Here is a 17,221-nt window from a genome sequence, read left to right on the forward strand (position 1 = left end):
ACCTTTTCCATCGTTAATGTTGTACATGCCTCATGTACTCAGAGTAGCGTCTTCCACACGTTTGCAGTGGCCCATGCACGGCTTGTGAAGAGATGTAAACAGAACTTTTTATGGCTTTTTTCTTGCCACTCTAGCATAAAAGCCAGACTTGTGGCCCACGACTGAAATGGTAAATGGACTGAGTTTATGTAGCTGTTTTCTGGTCGTACTGGCCACTCAAAGCACTTTACACGACTGCCACATTCATCCAGCTGCACTCACAAGCACAAACATATTTATACGCCGATTCCCAGATTGGGAATTAACGTATGAGGTCAAGTGCCTTGCCCATGAGCACATCGACATGTGACAGAAGAAAGCTGGACTCAAACCCACAACTTTTGGGTTGCAAGACTTTTAGAGTGTTTTGTTTTTTTTATTTCTGCTTACTTTTATTCACTTTTTAATAATTATTACATTCGTTTAGCATAAATACTGCCACATATCTTCTGAGTTTAATTGGCCATGAGTTCTGTGATAGAAAATTGGACTATCACGTAATATATGGAGTAGAATACAATTTACTTTATTGATCCCCTAGGGGAAATGGCTTATTTGTTGAATAAGCTTGTTAAATATTAGCAAATACATACCACTGGAAATATAAAATGTATTTTAAAAAGTAGGCATAATATTAACATTATGATTTTATTAATCTGATGTCTATAATATATTACCTTATCATCTCAATGGTTCATATGATTTTTTTTTTTTCTTGCAAGAAACTTGTTCATTTTGCACTTGCTATACTTGCTAGCTAGCTTAAGAAGCTTCATAAATTCGAAAGGCAGCCAATCAGAAAGATGAGCATGGGGACTAACATTTCAACAAGTTATTTTAACTTGTGTTGTATAATTGTAATTGGAAATCAGATTGGATTTTCTTTAAAAAATGTAATTTAAAATTTATAATTAACATATATATATATTTGTCCACATTTCTGAGTCTCCCTTAGCACCCCTGGACCTGTGAAGAGAAATATCCTCTCACTTTACTATTGTACATAGCTCTCTATGGTTTACTACATGAGATTCTGATTAAAATACAAGTTTGTTGTTGTGACATAAAAAATGTTGAAAAAATCAAAGAAACAAATGCTGCAATTCCAGCTGATTACATTACCTACTGTTTTAGAACTGAAATGAAAACTTGCTACCATATTTGAAAAGCTGTGTCATGATGTTTAAAAATGTCCATAGTAAACTGCAACTTTGCACCATTTCTCTCTGGTGGAAATTATTTACTCCCACCTTTACCGTCCTCACCCATTTCACAATCTTTTGTTCTCGCGTCGTCCATCCGTACGTCTGGTTTCTCCCCTCTTTTCTGTCTCTTTCTCCTTTTTTCACCTCTGAGCAAGAATAGTCAGCTGAGAGGTCGCCGACCTGCTTAGCAGCAGCTGTGGAACGCCATGACAGATGTTCGCCGAGTCTGCGTTTGAGTCGACTTACAGCAGGACAGAACACCAACTACAGGGCACTCAGACGGGGAAAGATGGATTAATGTTTTATGCCGCAGGATGCTGCTGAGGGCGTGCTGCGATTGCCAGACTCGGAGCTTCCATAGGTCAAAGCTAGTTTAAGAAAGATTTAAAAAAATAATAATATAAAAACAGGGAGGTAATGGTGAGTCCATTGAAAATGTTGCTATGTTTGAACAGGATTTTGTTGTGTAGTTTTAGGTTGTGGACTTCTGGCAGTCTGCCCGTCACTTTACACTCTGTTTCTTTCTGAAAATCTGTCTTTTGAGCTCCGTTAAATCTGTTACAGGGCTTTTGGAGAGCGAGTCTATTTAACGTGGGAAAAGGATGACATGGATAAGGGAGGCAAACAAAAGGAGATTTTAGACGTAAAGGTTGAAGAAGTGTGTTGAATGAGCTAGCGGTTTGAGAAGGGGAAGTTCATGGTACCTGAACCGCAACTAAAGCAGGTGGATCTGTGGTTGCTTCGCCTTTTAAAGGAGCTCTTGCCAGGTGATTGGATCGAGGTGGAGCAGTGGTGCGTCCTGGTTGGCTGGGGCGAAGGCGTGGTGATAAGTGATGCCGGTTAAGGTGAAAAGACCTATAGGTTGAATTTACGCCTAGGGCTTCACAATATGAGAGACATAATCTGTGAAAAAAAATCAACTTCTGCTTCCTTCCTGTGGTTCTGCTGCCATCTACAGAAATACACATCTTGTTCAGAAACAACCAATCAGAGCCAGAAGGAGTGTCTGAGCAATGTCAATTGTGCTTATGTATGTGCTGCTAAATGTGCATACGGTGGAGAAACAACTTACCATTAGAGGAAAATTGTTTCACATCTTTTTTAACCTTTTAAACATTTTTGTGACAGGATAACACTCTAGCCTTTCGACTGTCTGCTAGCAACGAAAACGTTGAATAGGTTAATAAAGTTACTTTGTGAATCAAGTCATCTGGTTTGCATTTAATCTTGTCACTAGCCACGTTTTTATTACAAATGTGCACAAAACTTTGTCAATTCCATGCTAATGCTGAAAAAACAAAATCTTGCAATTGTGGTGCTTCCGTTAACTATGAAACGCAATTAAAATCACTCGTGAATAAGTTTGTTCACGCAATAAGCCATTAAGAAGCATGATCCTGCTACTTCCTGTTGTCTTCTTCTTTGTGGTTTGCACCAGTGGCAACTTTTGATTGTTGGTCATGTGACTCATGTGATGTGAAAAAAGTTTTTCCATTGTGGTTTTGTGAAATAAACCAATTTTGATACAGCAAAAAATAAATAAATAAATACCTCAATCTAGCACCAAAACGTTCTGTCAAAAAACGGGAGTTAATTTTAAGTTGCCATGTTTCAGTTAAGCAAATTTATTTCTGAAAATGTCAAAATTTCCAATTACATCGTCAAAGGAAAGGCAGTTACTCATGTGTTTGACTTAATTGCCCTCGCTCATTCTACCAGTTGGAGAGCAGCAGGCTGTAAATTGACATTATGTTGTATTCATCTGTAGGTTCCACCAGTGATTAGATTAGACCAAAATCTCTTGACTATTGTTTCTAACACCTACTTATTGTTTCCAAGCCGTTAAGAACTAATGTAGTTATAGGGTTGGTTCCAGCAGTTGGTGACAGTTCTGCCTGCAACAGCCGAGAAACGGGCTCCTGGCAGTCCTGTCAGTGCACCTGCCTTTAACTGTAATGCCTCCGGGATGAGCCATTTAATATGAGTCTAATTTTATTAGTCGAGGGAAGAGGCGAGGGACGTGTAGGTTTTGTTTCTTTGTGCGCATGAAGCGCTCGCCAGGCATCAGTAAACACTGTTACCGCCCACGCTGCAGCCCCTATGTGTTACACATGCTCTTTGACTCTTCTTCCAACATCCAGGGGCCCTGAACAGTCTGGAGGAGTCTGGAATCCAATCATTTCCCTTGGTTCAAACGTGTGGAGGAAAATCAGAGCATACTTTTTTTTACTACAATATATCCCCTATTGGTCCTTCCGTCCGTCCGTCCGTCCGTCCGTCCGTCCATCCATCCATCCATCCATCCATCCATCTCCACTCTGGTTTTCGCTCCTCATTTGAGTCCTGTCCTCTGTTAGCAAATGTGCAGTAAACTCACAGAGAATTTATAGTATTTGCACCATTTTCTCAAGTAGATGACATTTCTAAACATTCTCACAACGAAAAGTGTAAAAGGTTTACATTTAAAAAAAAAACACTTTCTGTTCTGACTCTTTTTCAGAGATTCAACCAAATCAAGTTGATTTGGGTTTATAAGACATCCCTCATTGCACTCTGATTAAAATAAACCCAGAACTGCATTTGCAATGAAATACATCTGATATTTTCGCTCTGTCATCATGAGCGAAAAAAACAACAAAAAACAAAAAAGACATTATCTTTAGCGGTGTCGTTGCATAATTAAATCACTGAAATCGCATTTTGTCCGACAGGTTGTGCTGAGATAAGGATTAAGAGACGTGAACACAGCAGCGCTCGCGGCAGACAGCTGATTTCCCAAACTCAGCTGGCCGGATAAACCCTGTCCAAATGTGATCAGCGGGCTTGTGCCTGACGTCAGTGGCTGCGGGATTATTTAATGTTTTGTGCCGGCCAGGCAGAGCTTCAACACTTGCTGACTTGCATAATATCGTGTGTCATGGGGGATTGGGACATTTTCCTGTAACAAGGCTCGCTTTGATTTCATTACAGTAGAAAGAATGGCATTGTTTGATTCGTGACTGTGCTTTAACGGAGCATAAATACATATTTTCTGCTGTCCTTAATCTGCAAGAGTCTATTTTTAACCCTCCTGCGATCTCAAGTGATGGTGTTCATTTGATCCCACTAGCAGGGTAGCAGTGACCCCACATGCCCATTAGCCCCTGCCACTATGTTAAGTGCGCGAGAGGGTTAAAACCATCTCCCACTGTGCTTGTTTACTAATTTATTACACAAATCTTTTCGTCTGTTCCTCGTGTTTGTGACTCCTGACCTCCTGTTTCCCTACTTCTGCCCAGCAGGTGTGGAACACGGCCTGGCTTCTGCGACAAGACAGCGTTGTCATCAAGTGAAAGGACAACAAAAACTGTCCGGTTGCCATGGGAAAACAGAACAGCAAGCTGCGGCCCGAGATGCTGCAGGACCTCCGGGAGAACACGGAGTTCTCCGACCACGAGCTGCAGGAGTGGTACAAGGTACGCATGGCCATGACACTGGGTCACCAGCAGGTAGCTGCTGCAGCTTTGGTTTCGTTTTCTTCTTGGCCTGCTCTGTATTTAGATTATTTCCTTTTTTTTATCGATCATGGCCAGTTTTCATGTCCCTGCTAAAGAAAAGCATCACCCACCATATGATGATGAAGATGCCACCACCATGTCTACCATCTAAACTGTGGTAGACATGTACAAGCCTCCCATTTTGTACATGAAAGAGAGTTTAAGATCATGGTGGAGATGTATTGTACGCCCTGTACTAATGATGGTATCATGGGTGTCATTATAGAGTGAGTGCACTATGTATGTAAGCTTTAAGTCAGAGTAGTTGTCTGGGGTTCAATTCCCAACCTTGGGACCTTTGCTGATTGTCTCCTCCCGTTCTGCCTCTGAGCATTTCCTGTTTGATTATTGTCAAGAAAGGCCACTAGTGCCGCAATATCTTCAAATAATAGTAATTGCAAAGATCCTCGCAATGAAATTAGGGATTAAAGTGATGCTTGAAGTATAATCGTCGTCTTGGGTACTTGAAACTGTTTTTCACTAAATGTTTGAGTCTAGCTTTGTTGTATTTTCAATTTCTGCAGGGGGAAACAGTTTATCTAAAGGGATTTATCTTTTTGTTTTTACAGGCAAATGTCCTACTATCACCTTTACCTTCTTTTATAGCACTATTCAAGCAAAGCTGTGTTTTTGATGATGGCTCTTTAGATTCTGGTCTCCTTAGCAAACAGGAGTTCCACACACAGTTTAAAACATGAGCTATTATCAGCATTACGGTGATACCAGAAGACCTGCCAGTGTTTATGAACGCAGGCCCAAAATGCTGCTTATAGATTTAGCTTAAAATAGTGATTGTGAGTGCAGCTTCAAGCAGTGCTCTGACCTACATTTACCATGTACCTGGATAAGAGACTGCTGAAGTTAGTCCAGCTTTAAAGCTCTAAAGATGATTGTTTATATATATAAGTACAGAAACTGAACGGACCTGGTAACCCATTATATATGACTGAAGAGGCAGTGAGTATTCTACAGGGAGTGTTTCTGGATGGCCTTGCTTTTTCTGAAGAGCCATGTTTCATCAGCGATCTGGCGGCAGCCTTGACTTATTTGTCTCTGTCAGTGGCAGACAGCATCCTCTAGATTTACCCTTGGAATGATCAAGTCCAAGTCTAGCCAGGTTGATTGCATCAGTTATCTCCTTTTATCCACACATTGTTGTGTTCTGTGTTTTCTGTGTAGTTATTTTTTAGGTTTTCGGTGTATAGCCCTGTCCCTGTCCTGTCTTTCCTGTTGATTGCTTCCCAGGTGTGTCTCATTTCCTGATTATCCTCCCTGCGTATTTAAGTCCACCTGTTGTCTTTGTCTCTTGTCGGGTCCTCGTCTAATGTTGTCCATTATAGTTCTCTGTGCCAGTCTGTTCAGTCGTGGACCTTTTTGCCTTCCGTTCTTCCCTGTGCTGCCTGTATGTTTGGATTTTTGTTTTTGAGGATTTTTCATTAAAGCCATCATTTTTTTTTATCTCTACCTGGGTCATCAGCGTTCGTTCTCACCACTATCACCTCCACCTCATGACACACATTAGGTTTCCTTTCAAACATTATTTCAGACTCTTATGATATACAAAAATATATCAACATTTGTATATAATTAAATGGACATCATTGTTAGGTTAAAGCAAAGTAAAAATCTGTTAAATGTCCTTATAAGCCCCTTCTCCAGTGTCAAGGCTCAGTCTAGCCAGGTCGGTTTAAGCCAAGTTGGCTAAAACCATTCAGGTATATCTTACTATTTGGGCATGAACATGGGCAGATACATGGGTGGGAATGTGGGAACGTGAGCGCACAGGATTTGTGGTCCGATGATGGCGGCCAGTATTTGTTTGCTGCATCTTGCCCATTCCAGTTGATGCTGTTTCGACTCTTCCATCGCAATTAATGAAAAAGGTTTGGGCCTTAAGGTTTGTCTGTGGAATTACCGGTTTTTAGCTGCCCTTATCACTAACTGCTACTGTCTCATTGCAGATTGAATATGGTACTTGAGCTGTTGTTGTTCGAGGAGTTTGCAATTATCGCCTTCGTTCATCAATTGACCCTTCGCCAGTTAATGAATCCAGTCTGTTCCCAATCAAATCGATCGCATGCAATACCCGGCTTGTACAAGCTCAACAATTCGGAAAGGAACCGTGCAGGATCCGCAAATGGAGATGAATCTGGCAGAGGCTGACTGGTGAAGAACTGGTTAAAGAGACACCTGTAGAGAAGGGGCAATAGACACCTGCAGGATCATTAGATTGGTTTGTCTGTTTTGTATTGTGGAATGAGGGCATAGTGGAGTAGTCATTAGTGTCGATAGGTTGGTAATGGTGACCTTGAGTAAAACTAACTTGCTCCTATGGTATCATAGTGCTGGTTTTAATAGTTTTCAGCTAACAGCTAATCAGAGTATTTCTACCATGTGAGCTCTAGAAGGTCCAGAGGTAAAAGCAGCCATTTGGCTTATTTCTTGGAGGTTTCTTCAAACATTTAGTGGTCTGCTTTCAGAGTGAACTTGTCAGACCAAGGAATGTTGGCAGGTGTTTTGAAATTCTTGTAGACCTCTTGAGATCCCTTACAAGACTCATGAGCTGCTGCAATCATCTTTCTGCAGCTCTTTGGGTTTGAGTCCCGGCTTGTTGACCTTTACCGCATGTCTTCTCTCTCTGTCACAACCCACTTTCCTGTCTGAGCACTACCTTAATAAATAAATAAATAAAACCCTTGCTACTAAATACCACTGTGTCAAAAGATGTTACAAAGACCAGCTTTTTTCACATGACTGCTTATTCAACAGGATGTTGAGGAACTCTGACTTTTCTGCAAAAGTGTCCAGGTCGTATTCTTTTGGAGGGGAAGCTCACGGGGCTGTAAATCGGAGCCTGTGGCCGGAAAGCCCGGGCAAACACCGGTGTTCTTTTACGACTCCGAAAATTTCCCAGACACGGGGTAATAAAAAAGATGGATTAACTCCACTGCCACAGGAACTCTGTCTTCACGCGAAATAATTTCTCTTATGATGTCCAGGACCTAATTCCTGGCTTCAAAATTGAGACGGGTTTGTCACCTCTTTGGTTCTACCTTCAAGGTCTGTTAAAAGAACATCTCTAACAAAGCCTATATGAGTGATGGGACTTTTACTTCCCTTTGCTTCCACAGCACAATAAGGCTTTATTAAATGTGTCTACATCTTTGAACAAAGATATAGCTTTTGCCCTCAGCTATATAAGACCAAGCTCCCTTCCAACAGATCTACTGCAGTCCGTTCACATTTCATAAAACTTTTACTGCTAAAAGACTACTTACACCAAAGAGCATTTTTGAGTTCTTGCTTAAACTTAGAATATTAGCTGTTAGTCTATCCATCCAGTAGAATATCTGTTAAAAGTACTGAACTTAAAGTTAAAATAAAGTGTTACTCTCTTTATTCCAGGGTTTCTTGAAGGATTGCCCCAGTGGAACATTGAATGTGGAGGAGTTCAAAAAGATCTATGCCAATTTCTTTCCCTACGGAGATGCCTCCAAGTTTGCCGAGCATGTCTTCCGGACTTTCGACACCAACGGCGACGGGACGATAGACTTCCGGGAGTTCATCATCGCCTTGAGCGTCACGTCACGGGGAAAGCTGGAGCAGAAGCTGAAATGGGCTTTCAGTATGTACGACCTGGATGGAAACGGATACATCAGCCGTGAGGAGATGCTGGAGATTGTTCAGGTGAGTAAAGTTTTGCAGTAGGAGAGATTCATGGTTCATGCACTCAGCTGTGGACTATCCCAGTTGTGCAACCAGAAAGTTTCAAGGGACATCTTTTCCTGAGTCATTATCAGACTTAAATAATGACTTTTGTTTTTTTACTTTTCTACATTTAGTGTCCACTTTTGGTAAATAATATGAGCTTCCAAGCAAAGACTGCAATATCTGAGATCCTGACCACAAACACAGATGATTTTTATAGATATTTTCTGCTATTGTCTGTATAGTTTTTTTCAAAATGCATATTTTGAGAAAACAAAATATGCAGTTGAAAGCAAATATTTACAAAAAGACAAGATTTTCTCTATGTGGATTTAAAAACTTTTTTTCCTGTTTTAGGTCAGATTACCAATTTTTTTCTATCTGTCAGAAAAATACCCAAGAGTTTTTTCAAACATACTTCCGACTTTTTTTTTTTATTATTGTCCGCTAAAGAAAGGAGGCTTTCATCATTCGAAAACTATCCCGCATACACGTTTTGCCCCCCTGTAGCCCCGCCCTTGTGTCTCGCACCCCGCCCAGCTGAAAGAAACGTGTCGCAGGCTATGACGCAAATATTCAATGACAGAAATATTGTAATTTAATATTTATTCTACACATTGTTATAGCACTGGAAAACGTTAAGAATGATTGTGTCATCTTTGTCCTCCTACAGAAACTATATTAAAACAAAAATTATATTTCCCACCCCCATCTTTTTCCATTTTCAAACATTTGTGAAAAAGCTCCAGAGAGCCACCAGGGCAGCGCTAAAGAGCCGCATGCGGCTCTAGAGCCGCGAGTTGCCGACCCCTGGGATGGACGGATGGATGGAGTTTATGGTTCCAATCTGAGAGAATTAGAACCACAGAAGAACCACAACTTCTGTAAAAGTTGCAGACATTTAAATTAAATATCTTAGTTTCTCTCGTCTTACTTGACTCTTAGTTTTCATGTTGAAATAGAAAGTCATGAAGCAAATCAGAACAGCGGAGAGGACTTTACAGAATGTCGCCAGTGAAAGTCCATGAGTAGGAGGAACAAAACAAGACCAGCAGAGGGCGGTGTTGTCACATAGAACAGAATGGAATGGGTCAAACACGTCACAGGGTCCGAGCTGCGTCACGTGTTCCCTCATGACGTAATTATTATAAGACTTAAAAGTATTTTTTAGGCATTTATGGCGGGCTGCACAGTGGCGCAGTTCGTAGAGCTGTCGCCTTGCAGCAAGAAGGTTGTGGGTTCGATTCCCAGCCCAGACCCTTCTGCATGGAGCCTGCATGTTCTCCCTGTGCATGCGTGGGTTCTCTCTGGGTACTCCGGCTTCCTCCCACAGTCCAAAAACATGACTGTCAGGTTAATTGGGATCCCTCTAAATTCTCCCTAGGTGTGAATGTGTGTGCATGGTTGTTTGTCCTGTCTGTCTCTATGTTCCCCCTGTGACACGCTGGCGACCTGTCCAGGGTGTAAACCCGCTCGCTCCCGAAATGTTAACTGGAGAACAATTTGGGGTAATGTTTCGTCCAAAACGTTACCGCCCCCACAGGGGGGACCAGGGTAAAAATGGATGAATGTGAATGAATGAATGAATGTTTTTACCTCACATTGAAAAAATAACATTTTCAAATAAAAACATGATTGTTTTTATACTGTAAACTCTGAATCTGATTGGTCCACAGTTATTTGTTCCACAATTATTTGCTGAAGTTATTCTTTAAATAAAATAAAATACATTTCTATAGGATACATAAAGCATTTTTCAGTTTGACTATATGGACATGTGATCAGGCATGGATTGAAGGACATTTCTCTCAAAAGAATTGGGCTGTCTGAACTTTGTGTGTGGTGATTCTTGGGAATCAAATTTTCATCAAAGATTGGCTTTATTTATTATAAATTTAATTATTGATAAAGTTAAGGATTCTGTAGTAGAAGAGACACCACTTACAGTATCTCTGGAATCATAAGTTAAACAGACAGGAGAAACTCTTCACACAACAAGAAATAATCACCAACACTCATTTCAAGTCTGACATGTAAACAAAATGACTCAACTTTACAGCCCAGTTATACCGTAAATAACCTGTTTCTATAACGACCAACATGCATCTTGCTCGAGACTCAATGACCAGTACCAGTTCAGATTGATCTCAGAAAAAAAAGTTTGGTCATAGCAGATGTAATTTGAAAGAGGCTCAAGGTGTAGGAGTTGAAGAGTACAAAATGAAAGGATAGCATTTTTCCATGATAAATTGCCGCATTTGCTTTTTAAACTCTGTAACTTGGATCAAAACCCTTTAACTCATCCACAAACACTTAAATGCAGGTCATTGGGTCCACGGGGACCAATGATAGTCAGTGTCCTCCTGATAGTTAAAGGCTTAAACCTTTTGGGTCTCCTTCCACTAGCTTCTCATAATAGTTTGCTGGAATTATAGCATACTCCTCCAGACGTAGTTGGTGAAATCGAGTCATGCTTCCAGGTAACATTGCTCTCAAAAACACCTTTTCAGTTCTGCTAGCACATGAGATTTGACATCTGGGCTTGGTGATGCCCTCTCCAAAATATTGGCTTGATTGCTATTAATCCAGTCTCTCAATAATTTCACACTATGCTTTCAGGTATTGTTCATTTTGTACCCAAGTTTTTACTTCCAGTCTGAAATCTGAAGTCAGACGATTTTACTAACAGGCTGAAGTCTTGAGATCTTGCTTCAATATTTCCATGATACTTGCACCAGCCTCTCCTGCAGCTAAACACTAACGATGCTGCCAGCCCCATTCTTCACAGTTGGGGTGGTAGTCTTAGTTTTGCAAATCTTTGCATTAAATCCCTTTTTCTAACTGGTAGCTGCAGCTTTAATCCTTAGTTATTCATTACAAAGAAGAAACAGAGTGCTTGTTACAGAAACCTTCAGGTAGACCATGAAGCACCATGGTTCCCCAGTGATATGCATTGAGAAAATGCACTGAGGATCATTGCTGTGTGTTGTGTGTAAGTCTGTGTGGTTGTTTTATGGTTCTCTTGGATTAGCAAGTTAAATTTAACCAGCGTTTATCCCCGAGTGTGCAGAATAGTGGGATTATCCCTGAGCTCATAGAGGTTATGTTATATAGAGAGGAGAGAAGAGGGGCCATTGTGTGATTGTGTGCCAGCAGAAGAAGAAAATGCTTCCATAAGCCTGTTTGGCTGCTCATTAGCGGACTAACTTTACACATGCTGACCTGACACAGTGTGGTCAACTAAAGTATCCACAGAAATATAAACTAAACAATATTAAAAGAACTTTATTTTTCTTTCAAGACTCTTTTCTACAGACAAGACAAGCAGTATTGTTAAGAACATGACTGGACACTTTGATTCTTGTTTGCTGTTTGTTACTTGACAACATCAATCAGAACCAGATTGAGGGAAAGTCATTTCTGACTAGTCTGTCATGAGTCGTGGCAAGAATAAACCCCTGGTATAATCCCAAATTGTGAGACAGCAGGGAATTTATTAGGATAATTATCAGTCACATTTTGGGAGCAGACCTGGCATGATTAATTAGTATTGTAGTCAAGACTACGAAACCCGAGAACAAGTGAAAGTCAAGACCAGAGTGTATCGAGACAGCAACCTAAAAGCAAGACCGTTAGGGGCTGAGACCAAGTCGAAACCAAGACTCACATTACACAACTCAATAAAATATGAAACATGATCAAAATTCTTCTCAAATTCATCCGAAAGATCCACATTCCCATAAAAACACCTAGATATTAAACACTCAGAGCCAAAATAGCCGTAGCCACCTCGGTGTGTAGCTTTAACTTCGGGAGCTGGGCACAGCCAACATTAGCTAATGTCAATGTAACTCAAAGTTATGCTTCATGTGGCCAGTCTCATCGTTGTTTATCATGAGAAAAAAATAAACTTAGGACCAAGTTGCCACCACATTCCTTGTCTCCTCAATGCTATTGGGCGACGTTAGCTTGCGCACCAAGTGTAACAGAGAGAAAAGCTTGTGTGTGTCTGTGTGAGTTTTGATCAAAATGATTGTAGGGTTGTATGTGTTTGTGAGATTTTTGATCAGTGCTTTTGTTTGGAGCCACCTACTGGTGTGATTGGTGACTGCATGCAACGGGTCCGTCAGGCAGTCTCGCGGCTTCCCCCACCAGAATTCTGGAGGTAGGTGCGAGAGAGGCAGCTCTTCAATTCTTTTTTTTTACTTGCGGTCATATTTTTCTAGTTCAACAATTAACGAAGTACTGTAAGAATATTTAACATCTACAAATATAACTTCTAAAGTTTTTCTCGTGGTTGGGCTGGAAAAATGTGACCCTATAAGTGGGAGCAGCGCCGGTTGGTGTTCGTGGCTGACCACTCGGTCACGACGCTAACCGTGTCTTTTATTTTTCAGCCTGTCGGACCACTTGCCTGCAGTCAAAGCCACATTGTGAAGAGTTTTTTATTCTGTATTGTACTAGGTGACCGACAACTAAACAAGAAGAGTTACACAAGCTAGGTGGCAAACAGCTGACAAGAAACGAAAACTAGTTCCATAAAACATTCAGAATATGCTCAAGTAAAGAATTTTGTCAGATTACTAATATTAGCTAGCTTTGCTAACATTTACACATAACTTACCTTTCTTTGTGCTTCGTTCCTAAGTTACGATAAAACACTGCAGAATTTCTTCTCTTTGTTGTTTCACAAATATATTCTCTATAATTTACGTAGCTGAATTGTATTATACTGTAGATGTGACAGACATCTTCTCCCAGACAAATCATCGCTCACTCTCTTTCAAGAAAAGCGGGAGAGAAAAGCACCGAGCGCATTGAAGGCTGTGGTTGTAACATCGCACGGTGTATTTATCAAAGTGCTGCGAATGCTGGGAAACAACATTCTAGGCGCGGCAACATCTTTCACTTTTTCATTTTTCTCTTTGGAAATCTCGTAGTTAAAAATGGGTTTTCTTCCTCTCTGATATCTCTGCGAGACGTGATCTACGGTCGGTTTCACGCCCCCACCCTCCCGGAGGTGGAGAACTAATGGCGACGTAAACTGATTCTAAATCCTTCTGCGAGCCGGGCTTATACTCTGGGCTTTCATGCTTCCGTACAGAGGTTAATTTAATGCCAACGGGGGACGGGAAGGCGCTGGTATCGGTCAACAGATAAAGATGTATCAGATCAATACTCTAAAGCTCTGCTGGTCAACCCCCCCCGCCTCCCTCAGCCTTTTCACGTACGCCTCATGCTTGCACATGTGATTCATGTAATCCTCCCGGTATGATGGCACAAGCATTCTCCTGATAGGCCCCGGGAGTTACAAATGTTGTTGCAAGTGTGTAGCAGTCAGAGGAAGTTTATTAGCACCCAGAGATCCGCAGTGACCCTGTTTTTCATCTCTGCTGTGCCTTGGCTAAGTCTCCGTAATGGCTCCCTGCTGGCTCAAATTCACTCTGTTTTCTCCTCTCCTTCTCCACTTTCAGGCCATCTACAAGATGGTGTCATCCGTGATGAAGATGCCAGAGGATGAGTCCACGCCAGAGAAGAGGACGGATAAGATCTTCAGACAAATGGACCTCAATAATGATGGTGAGGTGGGGGGTGAGCCAGGGATGAATGATGAGGAGTGAGGGAGTTTTTCTTTTCTTTTTTTTCATTTGGTTTGTGAAATTAGCTCATTTTATTTAGAGCAAGAGCTTGTGCAGCGGCTAGAGTTTAGATTTTGGTCCACTATCCAACAGAGGTAATAATAAGCTAATTATTAGACTAGATAAAAGCACAACAAATTAGGAGGAAAAGGTGAAAAACATTATTTTTGTTATTCAGCTTTTCATCAAAAAAGACTAGTTTATTTCAAAGAAGGGAAAACCCATGTCAAACAAAAACAGAAGAATTTATGATGGCCAAATGTTTCTTTTACATTCTTCTTTTTCCAACAGTGGATAGTATAACGGGGTACTAGGGTTATTGTAGATAGAGAAAAGGAGTAAATTACCGCCCACAAAATCTGACATATTTTATAAAAAACTTAGAAATGTCTGAGTTTGAAAAGTCGCAATTTTGCTGGAAAAAACTTGGACATTTCCAAACCAGAAATTAACATTTAGAAATTTTCACATTTTCCTGTCAAATATTTCTGAGATTAATCTCAAATTTCAGATTTTCTTTCTAGCAAATTTTTGACTTTCCAAACTCAGAAATTTAAACTTTTTTTTTCTAGAAAAATTGTTTTTCCATCTATAATGGCTCTAATACAAAGTCGTATGAAAGAGCTGCGTTCACAAACGCAAATAAAATATTTAAGCAATTAAAACTCTGGGTTCAAAGGTGAGAGGATTTTATTATTATTATTATTTTTTATTTTTTTTATTTTTTTTTTTTAATTGCTAAACAATTTCTTTGTTTAGTAATTATTTTGTCTTTGATTCAATTCAAACTCTGTTTCGTAGATAAGGACAAGTAGCTTTCTGTTTGAATAATTTAGTAAAATCAAATTCCACTGAAATCTAACTAAACTCATTTAAACGACTGAGTCAGTGAGTTTCTCTAATTAAACGTTATGCGAATATTGAACTTAGCTAGGATTTTCTTTATAAGTTAATGATCTGACCTTACATGACCCTGGCACTCTGTAGCTCTCTCAAGTCTTTCTGGGAGTGAATGCTTGCTGCAAAATTAGAGAAGTTTCTTCTGCTTTTTTACAAAGTAGTTGCTGTACTGTAGGCGGATAAAATGACATTCCTCTGCTGATTTTGTAAGTGTCTAATTTCCATGGTAGTTTCAATATATTATAGCTAAAAAAATATCTTGCTTTATTTGGCTCAGGATTAGCGCTCGGTCTGGGCCTTCTCCCATTCACTTGGATTCCTCCAGTAGAGGTCAGCCAGTCAGCAAACACAAGGAGACGTGAACAAATTGTAGTCCGTCTGCAGGTTTTGGCAAAGGCAGCGGAAGCCGTTCGGTCCGTTTTGGCCACGCTTCCTGTTAGCTTTTCAGCGTTTAACTGACGCCTTACATATGTCATGGACAAACGTTAGCGACTGGGTAACATTCAAACCTCAGCAGGGAGCGCGCCTCCTGGAAGCAATCGCTTCTCAGTAGCTAAGAACCCAGACCATCTGAACGAAGTGAAGCGTGCAGACCGTATGCTTCATAAGGGGCTGGTTTTTACTTGACTAATGATTTCCAGTCAGGATCTCAGATGTAAAATAAGCACAAGTGCAGCAGTTCCAACACCATAGTGACTCATTCAAATTGTTTTTTTTTTAGGTCCCTTTTATTGTAAATTATACATAACAGTGTCAAGATCCTGGAAAATAATGTCTTTTTGTTTCTCTTCTGTTGCAGGCAAGTTGTCCCTGGAGGAGTTTATCAAAGGTGCCAAAAGCGACCCCTCCATTGTCCGGCTACTCCAGTGCGACCCCAGCTCCGCCTCCCAGTTCTAAAGCCCCTCCCCCACATCCTGCTCGAGCTTGTTTTTACCCCCCGCCGCCCTTTTCTCTGTTTCTGTTGCTATTCAGAGCGTCCCTGAAATCAATGCATGACGATTCACATCTCTCATATCTGTTTAGTTTTTGTCCAGCAGAGAGGCTGAGGAGAGAGTAGGAATTTCATTTTACTTTTGTATTTTTTAAGGGGTTTGGGCGGAGGGGGGTAAATGAAGGGACATGCTTACACACATAACGGTGTCGGGGTCCAGCAGGGGCCCACCGGAGTTCCCGACTGTCTGCATCCGGATCAGGATGAGAACGGAGACGAGAGGCTCTGGAGTTCACCTCCGACATGCGTGTATATTATCATGTACATAACTGTATGTCTCTGTGTATCATAAGATGGATTCAGTTTGTCTTCACTCACTGTGTGGCACATACTACGAAAGGCAGTATTATGTAGCTTCCTGTTCCGATCTCAGTGGGAGTTGTTGGGATTTTATCGCTGTATGATCTTTCGCTGTGAAAAAGAAGGCCTAAGATCCCTTTTGATTTTTTTTTTTTTTTGTGAATATCAACTGGTGTTTTTTTTATTACTATTTTACTTCCCCCCCTTCATTTGTACATATCGTTTTCCTTTTTTCATGTGATTTTATTTTATTTATTCATTTTTACTCTAAATGTGCTTTTACTTTGATATATTGTTTGAGATGACTGTATTCCAGTTTACAACGGCTGAGAGAGTGAACAGCGTGCAATTCTTTTTTTTAAATGGATTTTGGTCAAAATGAAGGATATTAATTCCCAGTGAAATAAGAGGATCTCATGATGCATCCGATCAACAGCACCAGTAGCACATATCGTTGTTTTACCGCCATGTATTTACAGAGTACAGCTGTGCTTTCAATCTGAATGCATGTGTGTGTGCATGTGTGAATTCTGATTGTGTGCTGGAAGCTAACTTTTACAGTATTACCTTGTGTTGTTTTCTTATTAATACAGTATCTTGCAAGAAAGAAAATATTCGCATCCCTTTGAAGCTTTTCACATTTTCTCATGTTACAACCAAAAAAAAAAAAAAACTGTCATGAATTTATTGGTGTTTTACATGATGCACCGATCCATAATATGGAGATTGAAAAAAATAAGCGTAATACTTATGTATAAGGTAAAAACTTAAGTGTTTTTTGGGGCTTCTCTAATCTTGCTAGCTAGATTTCTTCAACACCTCCAAAGTTACTTCTCTTGATCGACGCTCTTCTTTTGACCGTCAGTTTAGGTGGTAGAGAAATGACATAGTCTGGTACTCAAG

The 17,221-nt window shown here is 40.5% G+C and overlaps 1 protein-coding gene across 1 annotated transcript; it reads left to right on the forward strand.

Moving 5' to 3' along the window:
- The first annotated feature begins 4,532 nt into the window (after window positions 1-4,532).
- On the forward strand, window positions 4,533-16,757 carry hpca (hippocalcin). Its single transcript, XM_014998394.2, has 4 exons — window positions 4,533-4,699; window positions 8,186-8,467; window positions 13,963-14,068; window positions 15,827-16,757. The coding sequence occupies exons 1-4, from the start codon at window positions 4,604-4,606 to the stop codon at window positions 15,922-15,924; spliced, it is 582 nt and encodes a 193-aa protein (XP_014853880.1). The 5' UTR covers window positions 4,533-4,603; the 3' UTR covers window positions 15,925-16,757.
- The last annotated feature ends 464 nt before the right edge of the window (window positions 16,758-17,221 follow it).

The sequence above is a fragment of the Poecilia mexicana genome, unplaced genomic scaffold (assembly GCF_051168715.1).
Source record: "Poecilia mexicana isolate PSO_F unplaced genomic scaffold, ASM5116871v1 scaffold_11, whole genome shotgun sequence".
In the NCBI taxonomy this organism is placed as follows: domain Eukaryota; kingdom Metazoa; phylum Chordata; class Actinopteri; order Cyprinodontiformes; family Poeciliidae; genus Poecilia; species Poecilia mexicana.

Bases quoted from the DNA above. Each gene is read 5' to 3' on its own strand.
- hpca (XM_014998394.2), top strand. From the start codon at position 4,604: ATGGGAAAACAGAACAGCAAGCTGCGGCCCGAGATGCTGCAGGACCTC. The intron at 4,700-8,185 runs GTACGCATGGCC...TCTTTATTCCAG, and splicing joins AGCTGCAGGAGTGGTACAAG to GGTTTCTTGAAGGATTGCCC. The intron at 14,069-15,826 runs GTGAGGTGGGGG...CTTCTGTTGCAG, and splicing joins AATGGACCTCAATAATGATG to GCAAGTTGTCCCTGGAGGAG.